At 40.4% G+C, this 22,888-nt stretch overlaps 1 protein-coding gene across 1 annotated transcript in view; it reads left to right on the top strand.

Moving 5' to 3' along the window:
- The window catches only part of RAPGEF4 (Rap guanine nucleotide exchange factor 4), a 275,140-nt gene that overhangs the window by 213,246 nt on the left and 39,006 nt on the right, over positions 1-22,888 (top strand). Inside the window, exons 12-17 of the mRNA XM_040643867.1 lie at positions 885-945; positions 2,874-2,950; positions 3,383-3,529; positions 5,598-5,713; positions 10,942-11,030; positions 15,341-15,419. Of these exons, the coding sequence (XP_040499801.1) occupies positions 885-945; positions 2,874-2,950; positions 3,383-3,529; positions 5,598-5,713; positions 10,942-11,030; positions 15,341-15,419 (569 nt within the window). The remainder of the gene's footprint in view (positions 1-884; positions 946-2,873; positions 2,951-3,382; positions 3,530-5,597; positions 5,714-10,941; positions 11,031-15,340; positions 15,420-22,888) is intronic.

The following is a 22,888-nucleotide window of genomic DNA, read 5'->3' as shown; positions in this document are numbered from 1 at the left end:
GCTGCACTTCTGGGGGTCTGGAAGCTTGCTTACCTACCTACATAGGCTAGTCAGGGGTGTGGTCTAGCCCAGCTGCCCTTCCCGCACACCATTGCCCTTGTCATCCTCACTCTGTCCATTGGGGTGGGGATAGGTCTAGTGCCTGGACACCTCAGCTGGGCTGCCCCTGCACATGTTGGCATCATGAGCTCATGCTGTAGAGGGAAGTGAGGGGAGACCCCTTTTCCCTACCTGTGCTCCAGGTTCCCAGCATGCTCCTGCTGTGACTTGCCCAACTTGGTGGAATTGAGAGGACTGTGGGGAGTCTCCTCTTCTAGCTCAAACCCCGGGTACCCGGGCATTATGGGAAATTCTCAGGTCACTTCGTTCTTAGGAAGATAGAGCCAAAATTTGGACCATAATTTAGAATTTTAAAATAATTAGCTAGGTAGGAATATAAATCTGCTCATACATTTAGGCTTAATTATTCACCTTGGAGACATTGACTTTTCCAACACATGGGTAGCGATGCATTATGTGCGATGTAAGGAAGAGCCTCTCACAGCAACAGAGTCCTATGATATTGTAGGTGCTCTCCTTCCACCTTCCCACCCAAGATGGATGACTGGCAGAGAAACTGGCTAGTTCTGACACGTGAAGCCATGTTTTAAATGGCTTCTGGGGAGATTGTCTTGTATGAGTTAGCCTACAAAATAGCTTTTGTCAGAGCCTTAAGAATCTGGTGGCGAATTTCGTGAAAGTGATTCTAGATGAGAGTAGCAGCCGGCAAAGTGGGGGATGGCTGTGAGGGCAGAAGGGCACAGTCGGCGCTGCTTGGAAGGAGAACAAGTCCCGCCCCACCCCCCAAGTCTGCCTTTTCCGAATTCTTTCTCTTTTTCTTCTAGGTGAAACGGGAGTTAGCAGGTGTTCTCATTTTTGAGTCTCATGCCAAAGGAGGAACTGTGTGTAAGTAAACGCAATGAAACATTGTGTCTGGCGAGCCTCTCTCGAGCACAGGCCATGGGAAACTGACTGCAAATGCTTTCCTTTTTTGGCCCCAGGTCAGACTTAGCAGAATGTCATGTGGCGGTTTGGTTTCTTGGGGACCAGCGTTTATTCTCAGCATGCGTCCTTTCCGCTGCTGCACGCTGGTTTTCCAGTACCAGCTTGGTACCTCTTGCCGGCCTGAGTCCCTGCTTGCTCCCTGCTGATTCAAAGCAGTGTTTAAAGTGGGGCGGGGTGGGGGGGGGGATGCAGTGACTTCATCCGGGAAGGACCCTACGCAGGACCTTTTCACAATGACTTCACTTCAGTTTGGTTTTCGGAGAACAAGTCTGTCGCTCAAGATCCCTAGTTAGAACGATAAACGACCCTGCTTGCTTTTTCTTCTCTCACTTCCACAATCAGCTCCAAACCTGAGAGAATTTCTTTGCCCCAGATGCTAATGCAATGCTAGTATATCATTATCTCTCCAGAATCCAAGTTCCTTAGTTCTGTGCTGGTATTCTGAAGCAAGAGATTGAAATTTGATATTACTAAATGTGAACAAAACTCTTTAGGCCATCATTTTCCCCAAGTTCTACAAAATCACTCTTGACAAACATGGTTCATGGTCTTCTCAAGTCTCTAATCTCCCACGGAAAATCAGAAGACACATCAGCACACTAAAGTTCTCAGAAATTCTGCAATAAAGAAAAATGTTCTCTCCATTTAAACTGACACTTTTTAAACATAGTGAAACATAGGGCACTTTTTTAAATGGTCACCTGTCACGTTTTCAAGAGATATTCTTTGGAAAACCTTGCCCTTTCTTCAGACCATGTTAGTCAAATAAGCAGGAACATGAATCATAAAAACAAAAAGTTATAAAAATTACGTTTCAAAATGTTTTACGTTTAGTCACCAAAAGTAGTATTCCTAACATGGATGTTTATTTTGGTAAGAATGTTTTTTCTTTGCATTTTAAAGGTTCACTTTAGTATTTATTATTTTTATCATCTCTGATGACTTACAATTTCTCATTTATTTTTTTCATTCAAACTCCTGCTTGTTTTCATTTTATTAAAAATAAATATTTAAGTATGGCATCTGGGTGGCTCAGTTGGTCGTGTGTCTGACTCTTGGTTTTGGCTCAGGTCATGATCTCAGGGTCGTAAGATCGAGCCCTGCATCGGACTCCACACTCAGCACAGAGTCTTCCTGAGATTTTCCCTCTCCCTCTCCCTTGGCCCCTCCCCCTGCTTGCTTGCTCTCTCTCTTAAATAAATAAAATCTTTAAAAAGAATAGAGATTGTTACAAGCACCTTTTTCATCTTCATCAAGCACTAACATTATACCATTTTTTTCATATTTTCTAAAGAATGAAATTATAGATACAATTGAAGACCCCTTGTTCCTTCCTTTATGTCATTCTTTTCTTCCCTCCCCAAGGTAACTCCTACCCTATATGTAGTGGGTGTCATTGCAACCCATTTTTAAATAATATGTAGATATATATCCATAAACAATATGTAATGCTGATTTGCATGTTTTCAAACTTCACACTGATGGTCAGATTACTTTTAAAAACTATTTTCTATAGCATAATAAGTTTTGATGAATTGTGGGGGGATGTTATTTATTGCTTTAAGAAATGGATTGCTGATGCATTGCTCTCTCGTAAATTCATATCTTTAGAGCATAGCAAATAGCACAGTATTTCTGTTCCTTTCACATTCTATAGAAAAGGAGATACTATTCCATCTGAATAAGTTAGTATTTGCCAGTAATTTTTTTTTTCCTTCTGGAATAAATGCATAATTCTGGGGACTTAAAAATGATGATTTGATAAGCTGTAATTTATATTGATGTGCTTCTATTCTTGTCATAAGTGTTTTCATCTTTTTTGTATCTAGTGTTTAACCAGGGGGAAGAAGGCACCTCCTGGTACATTATTCTAAAAGGATCAGTGAATGTAGTCATTTATGGCAAGGTATATATATCTTTTTCTTTTTGAAACTTTATTATGCTCCATTTACTAGTGTGGCTCTAAGTATTAACAATGCAGTGCTACAATTAAACTTGCAACAACATTGTTACTCAATGTAGAAAAGACATAGCATCTCTAATCATAGATTATCTAAATTATACTCAGTAAAATTGAACTTTCTGGGGCTCATCTCTTTAGAGATGTATACATTTAAAATAAATACATAAAATGTATACACTTAAGTTAGGCCATAACCCATATTACTCAATGAAAAAAAATAAAACGTAATGTAATTATGTAATTCTCCTTGGCCTCCCTGGGTGCAGCCCATTTATACATACAGTGTGTGGGGGTAAGGGGATCTTGTGGTGTGAGGTGAATGGGTGTTGCTCAGAATCAGGGACCCTCTTCATCAGAATGTTCTGCTCCCTCCAGGGTGTGGTCTGTACTCTGCATGAGGGGGATGACTTTGGCAAGTTAGCACTAGTGAATGATGCCCCAAGAGCTGCTTCTATCGTCCTGAGAGAAGACAACTGCCACTTCTTAAGAGTAGACAAGGAGGACTTCAACCGGATCCTGAGGGTGAGTCCAACGTGTGGCCGAGGGGCATCTCCTTTTTCCTTTTGCCAGACAAGCAAAGATTGGAGTGTGGTGTTCATTGAGCAGTACTGCAACAACTTAATGCTCTAGGAACAAAGAGCCTTGGTTACAGACCTGGTATGGTCACTGTGCTGGTGTGCGTTCTGGGATCCAAAAGGGGTATTCAGTAAAGCTGCAAATGTGGCGTGTGTGCTGGACCAGATAATTGTACACCACCCCTACCGGCCCATGAGAATTAAAGAAAAATAGGAATTGCCTTGGCCAAATGTCAAAGTCTGAGACGTTTCTCTTTGGCAATTCTAAGTTTGCCATTTTGTATCCTTTCCCACCTCACTTTCCAGCTCTTTCTCCATCCTAGACCTTCCTAGTCTCCACCTCTTGTCTCTTCCCAAATTTGAACCTTTCCCATATCATCACACCCTCTCCTAATTTATTGAGTGATTACATTTTAGCAGGAATTAACATCAGTCATGGTTACTACAACCAAGCATTTTCATTTCAAGTGCTTTATGTCAAACTGATTCATACTAAAGGAATTTCAGACTTCAGCAGGTAGGTGAAGAATAATTGAGGTGATGGAGACATAAAACTGCACTTAGAATTGTCTCTGCCGATGGGCCTAATCTAAGCTTGTTAAAGTATTTGTGAGCATGGTGATGTTGAGAAGAGATGGTCCCTTCCCCACTCCCTACACACACACACACACACACACACACACACACACATGCAGCCCCTAGTCCCTTGGGAGGGTCGACCTAGCTTTGGCTGGTAAGCCTGATCGTGGCCTGCTGGGGATGATGACAATGTCCCATCCCGCAGGCCATCCCGCCCCAGCCTGAGTTCCCCCTAGGGTCACTTTATTCTTCCCCCTCTCTGCCTCTCCCAGCCTTCACATCTTTCTCTATCCTACCCTGAAGTCCTAAATGCAGTTTCTGTGCTTTCTGGTACATTTGGCATTACTCCCTGATGATTTACAATGTCATTCTCCATTCCTTATGTATGAACACCTATTCGTACATGGCCTTAAGCATTTGCCTTTGGCAGAAAATTTTCTGACAACAGAGTTTGTCTTAGGAATGCATTCTCTTAATGCAAATAAAGTTAAATTTAAAATTATACCATCGAATAATATAGGGAAAAATGCCTCATGGAATTTGACATGGTTCTTAACTGATGTCTTTTAAAATGGGGACCAAATGATGAGAAAAAGCACATTAAGATTTTTTTTTTTAAAGATTTTATTTATTTATTTGACAGAGATAGAGACAGCCAGCGAGAGAGGGAACACAAGCAGGGGGAGTGGGAGAGGAAGAAGCAGGCTCCTAGCAGAGGAGCCTGATGTGGGGCTCGATCCCATAACACCGGGATCACGCCCTGAGCCGAAGGCAGACGCTTAACCGCTGTGCCACCCAGGCGCCCCAGCACATTAAGATTTTTAATTTAACTGTTGAAATGACATTGAAATTTAAAAGTAAACTTTCATAATTCTTTGAAGCTTACACACACAAGATTTCCACTCAGCCAAAAATAATTCTTTGAAAGAATCAGATTAGGATCATTATTGATACAGTTTAAAAAATTAGCCAAAATAACCGAAAAATGTTTTTAATACATTTCAAACAGATTTAAAAAAAAAAATAAACAGAGCCTTTTGATGAGAGAGAAAAGGTGCACACCTGTGAAAATGACACACCTTCAGAAGAAAGTCAGAATACAAAACCTGCCACATAATTCTATAGGGATAAGTGACTTGCTCCCCTGTCTTCCCTCTATGCCACCCTCTCTGAAAGGTTTCTCAGAGCACAACCACACTTCTCTCTCCTCGGCTGTTTTTCTGAATCTGGGATAAAAGCAGAGTTTTAAAACCACATGCCTCAAACCTCATCTGGTCCTCTCTCTGACCATTCCATCCCTGACTTTCAAAATGACTTAATTTGTAGATGCAACAATTAGCATCACAAGCACCAAATGAGTTTCTGAAGCATTTGAAATTTTTTTCATTGTCTGAGAAAACAGCAGCATCTGTATGTGGTGTAATTTGTATTTACAGGACGTTGAGGCGAATACAGTCAGACTTAAAGAACATGACCAAGATGTCTTGGTGCTGGAGAAGGTCCCAGCAGGGAACAGGGCTTCTAATCAAGGAAACTCACAGCCTCAGCAAAAGTAGGTTTGCATCCAACACTGCAATTGCCAGACTATGATTAACCTTTTCACATGGTATCATCATTTCTACAATAGCATGCTCTCCTTTTTTGTGGAAGACGGCAGCGTGTGTGACTTTTTTCTCTCTATTGACTAATCACACATCTTGTGGAGTATAATGTATCCATTTCTGGCACTGCGTGGAGCGTGGTGCTGCCTGGAGTAATTCAGAGGAGACTGGTCCCCTACTCCACAGACGCTCTCTGTCTACGGTGTTCGGCTGTACTGACTTTGGAACTGAAGACGGGGAGAACAATGGAAATAGGAATGCCAGGCAGTGCAAAGGATAGGTAGGCCCCGAGGCGATGAGAACCTTTGGGATTTGAATTTCACGTGTAGGATTTCCCGAGAAGTGTTTTCATCTTACCCAAATGAGCATCTTTGCCAGAAACCCAGACTTCAAATATAAGACAGTCCAGAAGCATCCATGTGACCTTATCCATACTCAATCCTGCTAACATCAGAAAGAGATTTGCTTCCCACATCTCAGGTTCCCTGTCTAACTTGAACCTTTTTCAGATGTCTGTGTTCAGTTCCATCTTTTGTTGCAACTTCTTGCATAAGGCTGTTTTCCCCATCAAACGTACCAGCGTTCGAATAGGAATACAGGAGAACAAGGAAATGTAGCTTTAAGAAATTGTAGAAGATTGCAGAATCTTGTTTTTAAAGTAAAGATTAATCTTCAATCTTGGAATAATAAAAACACCAATTCTGTAGCTAAAGAAGTGTCACCAAATAGTATGTTGGAAAAGAATGCCTCCCAAGTAATTCTCCTTTGTTTGCAACAAAAATGGGGTGTTCCCTTTAATCAGGCTACTCACAGTAACTGATGAATTTTTACTGTTTAGACTGAAAAAGCCCAAAGCTCAGACATTTTCATCTGGATGAATCAACATATTTTTAAAGAAGGTGGGAAAAAATAGAATATTATTGAATAGCCATAATGTATTTTGCCTGTTCTATGTAATCCTTACAACAAACCCCTTTTAACAGATGGGGAAACTTAGGCTCAGAGAAGCAAGTTACTTGCCCAAGATTACAAAGCTTATAATGATAGAGCTGGCATCAGGTCCAGCTTGACCACCCCAGTGCTTTTGTGCCTTCGGTCATGAAGCTTACTGTAGCCAAATACAGTATGTAAGTACAGTATCCTCAACACTATCACCTAAACTTTGCAGACCAATATATCTCAAAACAGACTATATAAAAAAACTACCCTTTCACTTACAAACCTATAAATTGCCATCCAGAATTCTTTATTATTTTTTTATTTTTTACTACTATCATTCTTAAAAATATTCTTACACAAATGTTTTCAGCAGTCATCCTTTCAGCCCACAGGGGATGAGAATGAAAACATTTTTTTATGTGAAGTTTAGGCCCCTCCCCATTGATTTTCCTTAGTGTGGTTAAACATATCTAGACCATTTTTGGGTGGCAATCCGCATTCCTTAATAGTGCCCAGATGTCTCCGGAAATTTTGCTACCGGAAAAAGGAAGCCTCGAAAATTCTCCTTAACCTTGAAACATTTGACCAAGAAGCCCCTGGAGTCTCACTTCCTTCACCTCTTCATACCATGAGGGAATGATCAAAAGCGTTTGCTTGTTACGACATAGTCCATTCAGAGTGCCTTCCAAATATAGATTTTTTTTTTTTTTACGAAATCAAACTAAAGGGAACAGAAGAGGAGAAGCCCATGTATTCAATTTATTTTAGGCCTGGATCTGATTTCCGTTATATCTCCTTTTTTGTGTTCTGTGGACCAATCCAGATTTCTTATATAATTCAAAAACATGTGCATGTTCACAGCAAACCATTTAAGAAATATCAGTCAGCACAAAATAATGCACTAGGCAAGATCAGCTCCCTGCAGACGAAAAAGCCATTCTCTCAAGGGGTCGTTTACCATGGTGGGCTTTCTGAAGCCAGATCAGAGTTAAAAGGGGGCACCATGTAAGTGAATTTTGGCCTGTTGTTCTGGATAACTTTGATAATATACCAACAATGATGTCTATGGATGGGCTTAAAACTTAGGAACTTTTAGGGCTTCTGTCTTTTCAGAAATCATCCTTTTTGAGCTCAAAGGGGGTCACCACATTGGTGCTGATAGTAATGTTATTTTTCTGATTCACTTTTCCCCTGAAAAATCCAGAACAGTTTTTTTATGTACACATTTTAAACTTCCAAAACTGCCTGACTGCCCAAGCCACTCAACTCTGAGAGTGATATTAAAACATCAATAGCAGGACAGTGTTTCTCATGATGAATAAACTCTCCGAAGCTCTCAAACATTTACCAATTTGAATATCTTCTGCTCTGTGGTTATGTGATTTTAGGAGGAAGTAGAGATTTTGAAGTGACTATTCCTGTTTTAGTTACTGTGTTGCTTTTTCCTTAGACTATCAACCACCCAGTTGCTGAGCTCCATCCTGTTTGCAGAAAGATGGTCTCTTTTAGGCTCTCCTCTCTCCACATGTTTTATTATTGTTGTTCTAAGTGCTGATAGAAGTGTCCTCACTTCCAGACTTGGCATTTGGAAAAGATTTTCTGTCACAAGCTTAAAAGCCCACAGCTTGGAAAATGTAACCAATTGGGGTTCCCCTTAACTTGGACTAGAGTACATCCTTCATGCAATAAACTGAAGAGAGCCATGCTGTCTGGTATTCAAGTCCCTCCATTTAAACAGAGGTCAAGCAGAGGGCGTCTGGCAGTGTCCAGCCTGACAAAAGCAATAACATGATGTTTCAGCCAAGCCCAGGGCTGCAAGATCACAGATGGCTACGTCTGGCCAGAAGCTACCTGGCCCTGCCTCTTGAGAGTTCCCTGCCCTAAAAGAGTGTCCACACCTGCACTGCCCTCTGTGGAGCTGGGAAGCGGGCTAAGGCAGCCCCAGGCTGTACCACTAGAGGGAGCCGTTGGTAGGAAAAAACAAGATTCCCTGGCGTCTGTGATTGACAAGGCGGACAGAGTTAGAGACGTTGCCTCTCTCTAATGAAGTGACAGTTTCCTATCTTGGCTTACCCCCCCCCCCATGTCTTTATTCTTTTTTGACCAGACATAATGCTCTAGCTAAGGAATGTCCAAACCAAGAACACCAGAACGTGACGCCAACCTGGCAGTTAAACTTCTGAGGAGGGAGCACATTTCAAACTGATTATCCGTTCTGTAGCCAGCTTTAGAGCTACAGCCCACTACCAACAGCTGCCGGGTGCCCTGGCAAGTCCCAGTAACTGGTGTTTGATCTAATGTATTGATACTCTTATTTAAATAAAACTTGTTTTCAGAAACAAACAAGTTCCCGTTCAGAATGAGCTTCAGGCACCTAGACATAGCCTCAGCCCCGAGCATCCTGGCACCCAGACGGAGCAACAGCACGAGAGGCACACTTGTGCTCCAAAGCCAGCCCAGCTCACAGCAGAGATCTGCCCTTAGTAACTCTGTGACCACAGGTCTGCTGCCTCCCCTTACCAAGCAGCTTCCCCATCTGCAGAGTGAGGATCATATTTAACTAGCAGGAATAAGCACGATGACACTGTTCAGTGCCCACTTAGCTGTTTGGGGTGCAGTAAATACTCCATAGATGCTGATGCCCTCTCCAACCCAGTTCCTTATTTACGGAGTCAGATGCTACTTATCTTGCAGCTCATCTGGTGAGCACGACCTGAGAATCATGTATTTCAGGAATTATTGAAGGAACTCAGCAATTTTCTCCATTTATGTGTTCAAAGTCATTATAGATATACCCTATCCTTTCCTCGAAAAGACAAGAGGAAAAACCCTTGTCTTTTGCCTTATTTATTTGGAGAAAGGAGTGATACTTTTGAGATTAAAATCGATTCTTTATTATTCTATTCCCCCTTTCCTCCTCTAGGCTCCAAAGCCAGGTTTCCTCAAAGATGTAACTCTTCAGCTTCTTTCTGGTCCTCAGTGCACACACACACTCGCATGCACACACAGAATAGTTTTGACTAATGGTCACCTTACCTTTCGGGGAGCCTGCATTTGCTACCTCGTTCAGTCCCAGGCTCGCTCTGCTCAGTCTGTGTTTTCTCGTGCACAGGGTTATATGTTGGATTGCCTCTTCTATACTCCTTCAGGCGGGAGGTAAAGACCTTGAGAATTAATCTTGGGATCTCAACATACTTCCTGCAAGGTCTCAAACAGGCAAGGAAAGGGTGTTGGCGAGGAGACAAAGAAACCTGGGTTCTCCTGGAGCTGAACCACTGCTTTCTGAACATAAGAGAGTTTTATTTTCATTATTGTTTTTCTTCCCGTCATTTGCTCTAAGTGAAATCCCGAGTAAAAAAGCAAAGTCTGAGTTTTAGAATAGGATCACTCAGATCATCTTAATGTATTTTGCCTGTAGTTTTCATTCACTGTTTCGTTGCCATCTTTAATATGACTTTGAAATAACCCACATTCAGTTTAAAACATAAATCTTGTCCTGTGGATTGATGAAACCCATGGATGGATCTTCTGAAATAATAACTGACACCCCCACCCCCAAAATTATAGATATTTGACAGTAAAATAAAGTCTAGATTTTCTACTGTTGATTTATTTCCTATTCAGATGCTACTGGAGTTTGTTTGCTCATTGGTGTTTAGGGTTTTGTTTTCCTTTCCCTTGTTTTATTCTTAGCTGTGTTTCCAAAGCACATACCAGTGTACAGTTGGGAAAGACAGAGCATTCCAGAAATAGGCAGGGGAATCCAATGTGGGACTGAGATTTTGCTACAAATAACCCATATATGGATAACCTAATTTACTGTCACTTCCCCTCACCATCTCCCCCTTCCTGACCTGAGCTGCCCTGTGATTTACATGTTCCTTTCCATTCCCCTTGGAGCAAGGCTGAAGTTTCTCAGTTCCCAGCCTGTGAGAGCCACTCTCCAAGTTTTCTTTAGTTCCATGTAGGGAAAAAAGAATAATGTTTTAGTAACTACTTCAGTTTATGGGGGTTTTCTTCATTGCCTTCCTGTGTGGCTTTTGCAAGGTACATGGTCTCTCCTACCATAAGGAGAATATGGGCCCTAAGTTAAGTCATTATGGTTCTCTGGGACTCCAAACATGAATACATGAAAACCAAATACAATAGAAAACACAAAAACCTTAGATATGTAAAAAGTTATTCATTAATGATTTGCCCACTTTTAGAAAAACTAATGATGTTTTTATTTCTTATCCAGGTATACTGTGATGTCAGGAACACCTGAAAAAATTTTAGAGCACTTTCTAGAAACAATACGCCTTGAGCCAGCTTTAAATGAAGCAACAGGTAAACCCTGAGAACCGTTTTGTATGTCCGTTAAATCCATGCAGAGCACTGTAAAAAAAAAAAAAAAAAAAAAATTCCTGAATTCATTCTCAGTGTGTGTAGCTACACAGTTTCAGAGGGGAGTTATGTGTATTAACCTTAGAGAGATTCCCACGTGGCCAAGTCAGGGAGCAATCCTTCTGACCCTCCTCTGCCCACTCCAGTTCTGGCTGTCCTTTGTAGATGGCGCAGACTTGTTCATGCATATTAGGAATAGCCTTCCGTAGACATCCATTTAGGTTATCCTATCTGTTGCCATAAGGATTTGAAGCTGTCTCGCTTGTTCCAGCTGAGAGTAAAATGGTTCTGTCTGTGGTTGTGGATTCTTAAGCTGCCCCAGGCTGTCACTGAACACCACCACCTGTGTTCGTCTGCTAGGACTGCCATAACAAAGGACCGCCACATGGGGGGCTTAAACAATAGAGACGTATTGTCTGAGAGTGCTGGAGGCCAGAAGTCCAGGATCAAGGTGACAACAGGGTTGGCTCCTTCAGACGGCCGCTGCGGGGGAGAATCTGTTCGTGCCACTCTCCCAGCTTCCCGTGGCTTGCCGGCAACCCTTGGCATTCCTCGTTCTGTAGATGCTTCATTTGGTCTCTGCCTTCATGTTCTCATGGCGTTTGCCCTGCCTCTTCATGTAGCCTGCCCTCCGTACATCTGCCTTTGTGTCCAAATTTCCCCTTTTCAGAAATGATACCAACTCGTACTGGATTGGAGCTCACACGAATGACCTCTTCTTAACTACATCTGCAAAGACCCTATTTCCAAATAAGATCACATTCTGAGGTATTGAGGGTTAGAATTTCAACATCTTTTTCAAGGGGGGAAACATTCAGCTCATCATACTGCCTTACAGTGAACCAGACCTCTAGATTAAGACTCAGAGATTTGCAGATGAATGAGATGCATTTCACCACTGAACTACATGTTCAGAGTTACGATATTGTTCTCCATTTCAGTTACCATCTCGTACGTGACTTTGGAACAGCACGAATTTAACTTAAAAAAAAAAAAGAAAAATCCTGTGTTACTGTCTCAGAATAATAGGCTACTATTTTAAGCACACCGAGCCCATAGATGAACATTTATCACTAAAAGAAGTTCAAAGATTTATCTCAAATACTTAGTGATAGTTCAAAGCCCAGTTCCATCCCCTTTGCAATATACTCAAGGTAAAGTCATCATTATTATTATATACCTCTGAAAAATATTTTGCCACTGTTTTACGTCTTATTTTATCTCCTTATTCCAGCTTCTCATTTTATAAACAGATTATCAGGTTTGTTTTCATGTAGCAAATTACTTGGGGAGTAGTCTATATAAAAGCCAGGATCTCTGACTCCAAAAAGTAGTCATTTTCAGTTCAATAGTTGTTGAGTATCCTGGTGGGCAGACACAAAGCTGGGTCCTTTGGGCTAGGCAAGGTGAACAACAACAACAAAAAAAAACAAAAACCAACAACAACAAAAACCACCCTCCTGTCCTCAGGAAGTTTATAACCTGCTAAAGGACAGAGAGGGATGTGCAAATAACTTGAACATTAAGGCAGAATGTGGTCAGTGGTTCAGGAGGGAACTAGCTGAGGGGACCAGGCAAATAGGCTTTGAAGTGGCCTGCAGGAAGCCGGAGGCTAGTAACGAGAGACTGGGTACAAAGCCTGCCGTGTGGAAGGACCGCGTTAGTACTGACCTAGAAATGGGCAAGGAGGATGAAGTGGTCTGCTTCTGCCAGATTACCATATATTTAAGTGGGAGGAGGAAAGTAAGGTCTAAGAATTTGACTACAGATCTTACAGGGTCTCAAGTGCAAAGCTAAGTAAGCATTGGGGAATGGTTAAAGATGTCTGAACAAGAAGAATGTGAGAAAAGCTTTTTTTGAGACAGGAAACCCTCAATGGACCCATTAGAAAGGGAGTCCTTGCTTCTAGAAGACATACATAAGCCCAACTAAACCAAATTTCTACCTGGAATCAGGGAAAATATAACTGGTCTTTTCCCTCTGATTACTATTTGCCCAGAATGTGTGATTGTCTAGTGCAAGAAACAGCATCTTCTGTAAAGTGAATATTGATTGAAAAGAAAGAATCTGGTACATTAGAGACTATGGCATCTAAGGAACAATCTGTAAGATCTTTACTACACATGAAGAACAAATATATCCTTCCTTTTAAAGTCACCTCTAACAGAGGTGGGGACTAGATTATTGCTTCTTCAGAAACTGAAGCCTAGAGATCAGTGCATTCTGTGGCTGGCATGGAGAATGACTCCTGACCCTTCCATTTTTGTTGTTAGAATGAGGTTAACATCACAATGTAATATCGAGCTTCATTCTCTGCATTTTATTTATTTTTTTAATGTTTTTTTTTATTATATTATGTTAGTCACCATACAGTACATCCCCGGTTTCCGATGTAAAGTTCGATGATTCATTAGTTGCGTATAACACCCAGTGTACCATGCAATACGTGCCCTCCTTACTACCCATCACCGGTCTATCCCATTCCCCCACCACCCTCCCCTCTGAGGCCCTCAGTTTGTTTCTCATAGTCCATAGTCTCCCATGTTTCATTCCGCCTCCTGATTACCCCCCCTTTCTTTATCCCTTTCTTCATTTTTCTGATTCTGTTCTTTTTACAAGTAATGTTCATGGTTTGGAAATAAAGAACAAATCAGTACCTTTCTCATCATCAAAAATATGAATGTTCTACAGAGTCATCCTGGACACTCAAAGTAACCCTAGTATAGGTCCACGAAACATGGGTGCAGTAGAGTGGGAGACCTTGGCATTTCTGGGTTTATAATACAGCAAGAAATGTCGGAGTTGACAGTGAAACTGGTTTTCATCATAGAAATGAACACCCTGGGTCGGACAGTACATTCTCTTAATTTACCAAAACATCTGTTTTCTGCCTAAGACCCATTAGTTTCCTAAACTTTTTACTTCTATGACAAGCATTAGTCATTGAGTGACTTGAGAAATTATTGTCTAGTAGGAAATGATTTTTTAAATCAGTTCTCAAGAGTTACTGCCTATGAGCAGAGAATGAGAAAGCCACATTGAAATGAGGGTGCTGGGTGGTTACCATGCTGGTGACCAGCTCACCAGCCTTGCAGTCACTTACTCAAATCTCTGCTTCAGTAAAGTTTAAACACTGTGTAGGATAGTTCTTCTGGGACTGTTATAAGCAGGCATTACCCCCCCCCCCATCCTCAGAGAATATCTAAAATTTATAACAGTGACCCTAGAGGTTAAACTTAGACAAAGCCAAAGTCCTTTTGTACTTAAGGGGAAAAGTTCCATACAACTTGTCTGGCACATTCTCGGTTTCTTCTCTGGGACTGAATAATGGGACTAAAATAGGTGGTAACACCAAGTGACGACAGTGTGGGATTACACTCGTCACTTATATGTACATGAGTCTAATGGTGTCATGTGACTTGATAGGGGTGTTAGCAAACAGGATGATGGTGATCATATTGTCAATGTAAATGTATCAAATCAACACGTTGTACACCTTAAACTTACACAATGTTACATATCAGTTATATCTCAATTTTTAAAATATAAATTCATTTTAAACATAGACATTGGAAATCTAATTTAGTCAATTAAAATTTTTACATTTCTTACCATTTTCTATTTGAAAAGTGACAAGTTTCCCAAAATCTCAGCCACCGTCTTAAGGTGCCAGAGAGCTTTTGTTTTGTTTTGCTTCAGTTACTGCCCCTAGCCTTTAGCTTGTCCTTTTTTTTCCCCCTGCTTTTATTTCCTTTACCAACTTTCTGCTCTTATCACCTCCTTTCTCTAGAATTCCATTGTCTGCTCATCTTTCATTGCTCCCTATGGAAACAAGGGGTGGAAAAGACATAAAGGAAAACAGAGATGTTGACAAAAGATATATAGTGTAAGACAGACAAAGAAATGACTATGTGTGAATCCTGCACATGTGGAAATGCCCATGGGTAGCTCTTTAATTATAGGTATTTTTTAATATACATTGTGGCTAAGGTGACCAGCACTGTTGGTAAAGCCCGTCTCTTTTTAAAATACTATACTTTTTGTTCACTGTCCTAAGACATTGAGTTTTGATCTCAAGCTTGTGAACGTTATTATTTTTAGATGCAGTGCCTCTATGTACAGTAAAACCACAATCCCCCAAGCCAACGCAGAAGAACCATCGACCAAGAACAAATGAATAGATACTCTTGCTTTTCTAAAGATTTCTGCAAAAACCTAATTTCTTTTTCTGCTTTGTTTTTCTCCCCCTGCAGATTCCGTTTTAAATGACTTTGTTATGATGCACTGTGTTTTTATGCCAAATACCCAGCTTTGCCCAGCCCTGGTGGCCCAATATCCTTTTGTGGTTTAAAGTCTCTATTCCCTTGAAGATACCCCACATCTATCTGGTCGTTATCTCATTTCATTCTTTGAAGGTAAGTCATGGCCCAGGCAAGGTCATGCCCTCCACCTTTGTCAAACTGAAACACCCGAAGTTTTCCCCTCGGTGTAGACTCCAGCCCTCTCCAGTAGGTTTTGTCATGCCGCGTGTAAGGATCTCCTCCCCATTACCTGTGTAGAGAAATGTGAGCCAAGTAACCTCAGGAAGGTGATACAGACCTGGGAGACAGGCTAAAGAAAGTTATGGAGAAGAGTATTCTTAGAGAGTATTCATAGGGACAGTTCCCTAACCTTGGAGACAGGCTCTGTACCTCCACAGGGTATCTGACAGCATGGCCCCAGGCCCACCTGTGCTCTTCCTCCAAGCCCCAGTATTAATCCCTTTGCACATAAATACAGGTGACCATGATGGGGTAGCTTTTCTTTCACATCTGGCCTAGTCCGTCCTCTCCTCCAGATACAAATATATTCCTTCATTGCCATTTTTATTATTATCACACTGACTGAAGTCACACAAACCTGGAAATTCTAATGGCAGTTCCCCTGGGCAGCTGGAACGCTGAGTTTGTTTGAGGCAATAGTCTATCGAATTGACCAATTGGTACATAGTATCTGGCACAGAAAAAGCATTCAGAAAATCGAGCTGAAAAAAAAACAGTGAATGTTATTGAGTTACACCTTCAACTTCAGGGATCATGTGAAGGTATATTTTCCAATTCTGCTTTATTTTTAAAGCAGCAAAAATTTAGACCCCCAAACACTTTGGCTTTTTGAGTAGTTAAATCTATTGAAGGAGAATGGCTTTCTTTTTCTCTGAGCAATCCAATCAACGTTGCATGTTTTTCTTTTGCAGAATTATAATTGCCTTACCTGCTTCTCATTTTCTTGTTCACTCATAATTCTCTTTGAAGTCAACAGAATGTGTGAGGATGGGAGATTTGAGTTGAATGTGTTATTCAGAAGGAACTGCAAGTGTGAGATTTGGGTGTTTATTTGCCTGGAAACTATCTTTCCAAGTAATGACAGCTTAATGAGACTCACATATATTATATATTCTTTCTGGCTTATATTCAGTTTTTCTCAAGTAAAGTTAACACATTCAGGATCTCTCTGTGCTCTTTTAACTCCATGCATGGTAATCGTTATTTGACCTTTGAGATTTGTTAAAAGGAAAAATAAAAGCCACCACTATGTTTGGACTTTTTTCCCCAACAGTTAGCATGTTGATAAGGTTAAGGCAAACAAAATACAAAGAAGAGCAAGGGAGTATAGCTGGCCACATCGTGCCATCTTTACAAATAGAAACCCAAGCCCCAGGCTTCTTGGTTTTTCAAATTCTGCTTTCTTCATTTATTAGCTTGTTCTCCTTTAGAGCTGATTGAGAACACTCATATCACTGATCTCTGTTTTTAAACTAGAATCTCCTAGAGGTAAAATCCATGCTATGTCCAGGTGTAGGGAAAATGGTAGTGGGAGGAGGAGAGGAAGTGAGGAAGGTGAACAGTGGAATCAAGGGAGGCTGGTGATATCCAATCCTGATTCTTTTCTCAGTAGACGGAGGGAATCCAGGATGGCTGGGTGTCATCTAAACTACCTAGTGCCCTCAGGTCACCTCCCTCATACTTGGCCCTAGGAGAAGTTCGATTCTCTTCATTGCTCTATTTTGAATCAAGTCTCTATGTGTCAGGTGCCTTGCTAACAGCATTGACTCATATTATACTACTTTATCTTACAGGTGTCTGTTGGGTTAGTATTAGCTTTATTTTATGAATGAGGATTCTGGGACTTGAAAGCAGTGGAGTGACATGCCCAAGGCAAGTGGCAGGGTCAGGATTCATCCAGGTCATAGGATTCCAAGCCTGGAGTGTGTCACTTTTTTTCCTTCACAAATTATTTCTTTAAGAGCTTATCCTTTAGAGTTTAAGAACATTTCTTGACAACATACTGCATGACACATGTTTATCTGTGTTTCAGTTGACTAAAAGCAAAGTAGGCCTAACTTGTTGAAACCGAATAAATGAAATGTTCGGTAGAATTTTTCTCAATCGTGGACATATTCTGTTTCTGTGCTAGACCAGTATCTGCTAGCCCTGAAATTCACTATTATGACTGAGGAACTGATTTTGTAATTTTACTTAATTTTCATTAATTTAAATTTAAATAGCCACGTGTGGTTTGTGGCTACCATACTGGACAACATACGTCTAGTCCTTAGATACTGGGAACCTAGGAAGGTCATCCCGGGGATGCCAGAGGCTTACCCTGCTGCAGGAGAGCAAACAGAATATGCTGAGGACTCAATTTTCAGTTCCCCTTTCTCTCTAGGAACATGTTATGTGGACTTCTTGTATAGGCTATGTTTTTTCGGTCATTAGTAACATAAACCAACTGTGACTGTCTTAAGGAATATAGGAATTCCTCAGAGGGATATGGGGTCACTCAGAGAATTGAAGGAATCCTAGAAGAGAAAGGGGCCTCAGGGGCAACAAGTAAAGACCCTGCTTTTAGGGCAAATCTGCTCGAAGCATCCTGGGCCCTCACCTGATTCCCACATCCCTAGGAAGGAGGGTGTAGTTGGCCTAGCTATCTTGGTCAGAGGAAGGCAAAACACTTTACCAGACAGTCCCCCAGAGACTGTCTGTGAAGAAAAACAGAGAAACTGGAGAAATAGGTGATGAGCAGACAAAACAACAGATACACATAAACTGCTTAACACCTCGTGCACAAACGGCGGGAGAAATAATGTAAAGCTGAGCGAGTGGGTTACCCCCATATTATGAACATGAGATAAGGGATAGTAAAATACTTAACCCTGTTCCATTAAAGTACTCACATTAAAGTGAGTTGCTTTGGCTGAGTGTTTTCAAAGTACTTAATATCTGTGACTGTGCCTAGCAGCCCTATGAAGAAGTCAGTACTTTCATTGCTCTTTTTCCAAATCAATAAACGAGGATAATGAAAAATTATGATTTGCTCAGAGCAAGGTAATTACTAGTACAGAAAAGATTTGAGCCCTGAGCCACTGACACCTATTTCTGTCCTTAATCCACATTGTATGTCACCTTCAATTTTGCTTTTAACACAGAGGAAGATGGTAGAACTCTGTTTAACATTAATATTTCAGGCCTTTTATGTGCTAATGAGAGAAAATCTCTATTCATTAGATATGCTTGGAACACGATTTCACCTGATGAATACAAGTAATTTCTAATGAGTTTTTTAAATTATATTTGTTCAATTTCTGTACTTTTCATCTTCAGTTTCTTTAATCTCTTTAAAATTTGCACTTAAAATTCAGTTCAGTTTTCCACTGGTTTTTAAAAGAAAAATAAAACCACCTATAACCCTGTCAGGTATTAACATTGTTAACATTTTGGTTTGTATCCTTCCAGTCTTTTTTCTTCACATGTAGATATATATTTTTAAGTATAACAATAGAATCATACTGTAAGTAATTTTGTATGCTTTGTCACTAAAAAAATTTTTATGAATTATCTTTCTTTGCCATTAAATACTTCTCCACACTTTTTTGAAAGTATAGGTATCTTATGTAAGTGAGATTATGTTGTATATGCCTTTTTGTAGTATGTTCTTCTTCACTTAATAGTATGTTGTAGGTATCTTTTCAGACATATATATGTATGTTTATATATATAAATGAAACTACATCTTTTTTTCCAGTTAATTCCATAAACTCTTATTAAACGCCATGTGTCATATGTTCTGGGCAACAAGGTGACACAGATGCATGAGAAAAACGTGCTATCATTTTTGTTAACTCACAATAGTATATGGTAGATATGTCATAATTTGTTTTCTTAGCCTCTTCCTATTGGATATTCACATTTTTTTTCAAATGTTTTTTCCTCTAACAAACACAGTGGGATGAATCAATATCCTTCCAGCTAAATCTTTGCCCACATATATGATCATTTCCTTACTTTAAAAGTAGGCAAGGAGTATGTAATATTTTAATGTTTTCGATGTTTACTACAGCATTGCTCCCCTGTTGTCTTAATTATGTGTTTTGTGATTAAACTCTAGCATATTCTTATTTGTACAAATGCATGCGGGTCTTCAGTAAGTGATCACAACTAAGTTAATGTTATTTTGAATTTTAATAATTACATCCTTGATTTGGAGCATTTTCACATCATTTATTTTGTCTTTCCAGCACCCAGCCCCCACATGTGAGGCATAAAAAGGACGGGTATGATATTTATTTCATTTTATATGTGGAAGAAATCAAGGCACAGGGAGCCAAGTGATCACCTAAGATTACACATATTCTGGCAAATGTTTGGAGACTCCAGCTCCAAACTCCATGTTGCACTAAATAATTCCAGTTGCCGTGGACATTGTCTTTGCCATCAGTGCCGTCTCAGGGGGTCAGTCTAGCTACTCAGTAATTGGCTGCCCTTGGCCATGGTTTGTTCTCGGATTGCAGGCCCAAAGTAGACTGAGATTCAAAGAAAGGCTTCCTGGGGCTTCTAGGTAAAAAGCTCTCTCAACATTTAAGAAAGAGAGCGGGAAGCCTATAGCCCCAATTGCCAGTGACGGCCTTTTCTTATGATGACTAGGGGAGTACGTCCTATGACAAAGCTGAAATGCATGGAGAGTCAGAAAAAAAATGGGTCTGTGATGGCATCATTGCACTTGTACCACTCCTGAAGCTTACCCTGCCAAAGATTCCTTGTTATGTCAACAACTACAGGTTGTTGTCATTCAGGACAGATTGTCATTACAGCTGAAAGAATCTTAAGTGATCAATGGCTTATATTTAAATTTGTAAAAATGTAAATACAGCAATAATTTTGGCCAAGTATTTTTTCTTAGTATCTTAATTTCTTTTGGCTTAGTATACACAAATTCTATGCTTTTGGCATGGAAAGAATTTATTTCATTTCTTGAAGCAAAGGGGAAAAAATAGAACACAGATTTGCCACTAAGTTTTAGCTAAAACTACCTCTATATATATTGTGTCCCTTATACAGAGACAAAGCACAACAGCTTCCTTTACTGAAGAGGCAGGCCTCCATCATTTATTTCTCTGTAAAACTGGCCTGGGATGTTCTCTTTATAAGTTGACTGGGGTCCCTAGGAGGAACTTTTATCAAAATTTGCTTTTCTTGTGGATGATTTACAAAACAGCATCAGGTTCTTATTCTCTAGATTAAGCCAAGTTTGTAGGAATATTATTTAGCTGTCTAAGGAAAATTGTCAACTTAGATTTTGTTGAAGCCTAATTTTACCATTGCAGTCCCCCAATTGTTTCTGTAAGTGTTTAATCTATATGTTACCATGAAAGCAATTTAGTTCTGCAGATATGCGACTCGAGACATTATTTCCAATAAGGAAGACTTGGTTTGATGATGATATGATGTGATCGTGGTGTCCTCTTTCTCAGAAAATGACCGTATTATCAGATATTCTACAAAGTATTTTATATTTATATTCTACAAAGTATTTTCTCAGCCTCATATCAACACTGTGGGATGTGTTCTCTTTTTACATTGAAGGAGTGAGACTGGGCAGATATGTAATTTTCCCCAAGTTCCATAGCTAGTGTTAGGACAGTAGTGGGTTGAACCCAGCAATGGGTTGTTAGTCTATGTCCTAGTTCTCTACTGTGAATACTAGCCCCTGAGTTAAGACTAAAAAGAATAGCCAAGAACTAGAAGCTTCTTCTGAGCAAGAAAATGGGAGGCACGTGAAGAAAAATGACAGCGCAGAAAGCGGACTTGGGAGCGTCAAGTTCACAGGCTCACAAAGGAGCAGCTGTGTGATGGGAATAGCATCACAGTTAAACCCAGAGAGGCCAGGTCTTATGGAAAGTTCCCAAACCACCCATTTAAAAGATTTCACATTATTTCCAGGGGGCGGATCAATAATGATGATGGTGGCTAACCCTTGCTGAGCACTTAATATGCTTCCGATACCGTTCTACATGGTTTACCAATAGTGTCTCATCTCATCTTTAACAGCAGTCCTCTGACGTTTACTGGTGAAGAGTCTGAGGCTCTAAATGGTCAATTAACTGACCAAGGGTCTCACGGTTTGTAAGTAGGGAAGCCGGGATATGAACCCAGGTGGTCTAATTCGAGAACTTGCCTTCCAACTCACGCTGCAGGAAGGAAGGGATAGATTTGGTACTCAGGATGCTGGGATGCTCCATGAAGGCGAGCAGGGTAGTAAAGAGGCCCCATAACAGTGGGAAAAGCACAAACTCTGAAGTCAGAAGACCTGTGTTTAAGACATGCGTCTTACAGACGGTATTACTCGGCTATTATCTTTAACCTTTCTGAACCGCGTCTGTATACTAGGGGTAATTATACCTGTCTTGCCCAGTTCATCAGGTTGATGTGAGGATCAAATGAGGCTATGTGTGTGAAAGTACATTATAAACCTTTAAGCCCCATATAAATAATGCCCCATATAAATACATTATTGTACCATCATGAAAGGAATATAGCATAATGTAAAGAATATACCAAAGCTTTGTCTAGTCAGTGGGCAGATGACCCCCAAAGTTTGTTTTCAGCTGCAAGCAGAGATCTTGTATGCAAAGCAGGGCTTAAGAAACAACAACATTGAAGAGTATCAGTTTGAATGTTGATAAGTGTTTTATAAATAGCTGCATAATTAGCATGTACTTACTGCAAAAAGTATACATAATATTTTATTCCCTGTTGTAGGCTATAATGAATCTGCTACCTCTCCGTCCTAGGAGGTTTTCACTTACTTTCCCCATGATAATTTTAATACGTGGAGCCATTATTAGCTGAATTAAGAATAAGTAAATGAGCAGTAAAAAAAAAAATACAGAAAAATTACAGGTACCTGTGGTGAGTAAGATAATAACTAGGTAAAAATATATGAAATAATTACAGTGTTTGAACGGCAGAGCCGGCATGAGGAAAATGACTCAATGGAATATTAAGCCTGCTGTTGGCGGGGTAGAAAGACTGTAGCCTCCACCGTGGCCTTCGCCTCTTCAGCTCCTCAGCCCTGATCCTCACTGAAAGCAGGTCCAGTTTGTCCTCAGTCACATTTGTGTGGTGCCGAAGGTACTGGTCCAATTCGACAAAGATTTAGTTGTTCTGAAAGTCTGTGCTCCTATAGAATAAATGCCCGGTAACTGAAAGATTCTCTTTCAAAGATGCACCCGATGTTTGGTACTTGTGTGGACTTAGTCCTCCTGATGACATCGAGTATGAGCTTCCTTAGAACGTATCCACCATCTGTATTTGACATCTTGACAAAACAGAATTTCAGGTAATTTAGATAAAGGCTTTAAAGAGCTGTGATGTTTGTTTATTTGTTTTAGGAAACTGGGTTATATATAGCACTCCAAACAGAGTAATTGAATTAAGGTAACCAGTCAATCAACAAACATTTGAGGCTTTTTATGTTTCCCATTC

This window comes from Ursus maritimus, unplaced genomic scaffold (assembly GCF_017311325.1).
Source record: "Ursus maritimus isolate PB19 unplaced genomic scaffold, ASM1731132v1 scaffold_1, whole genome shotgun sequence".
NCBI classification, from domain to species: domain Eukaryota; kingdom Metazoa; phylum Chordata; class Mammalia; order Carnivora; family Ursidae; genus Ursus; species Ursus maritimus.
This window is presented reverse-complemented; position numbering and strand designations above follow the sequence as displayed.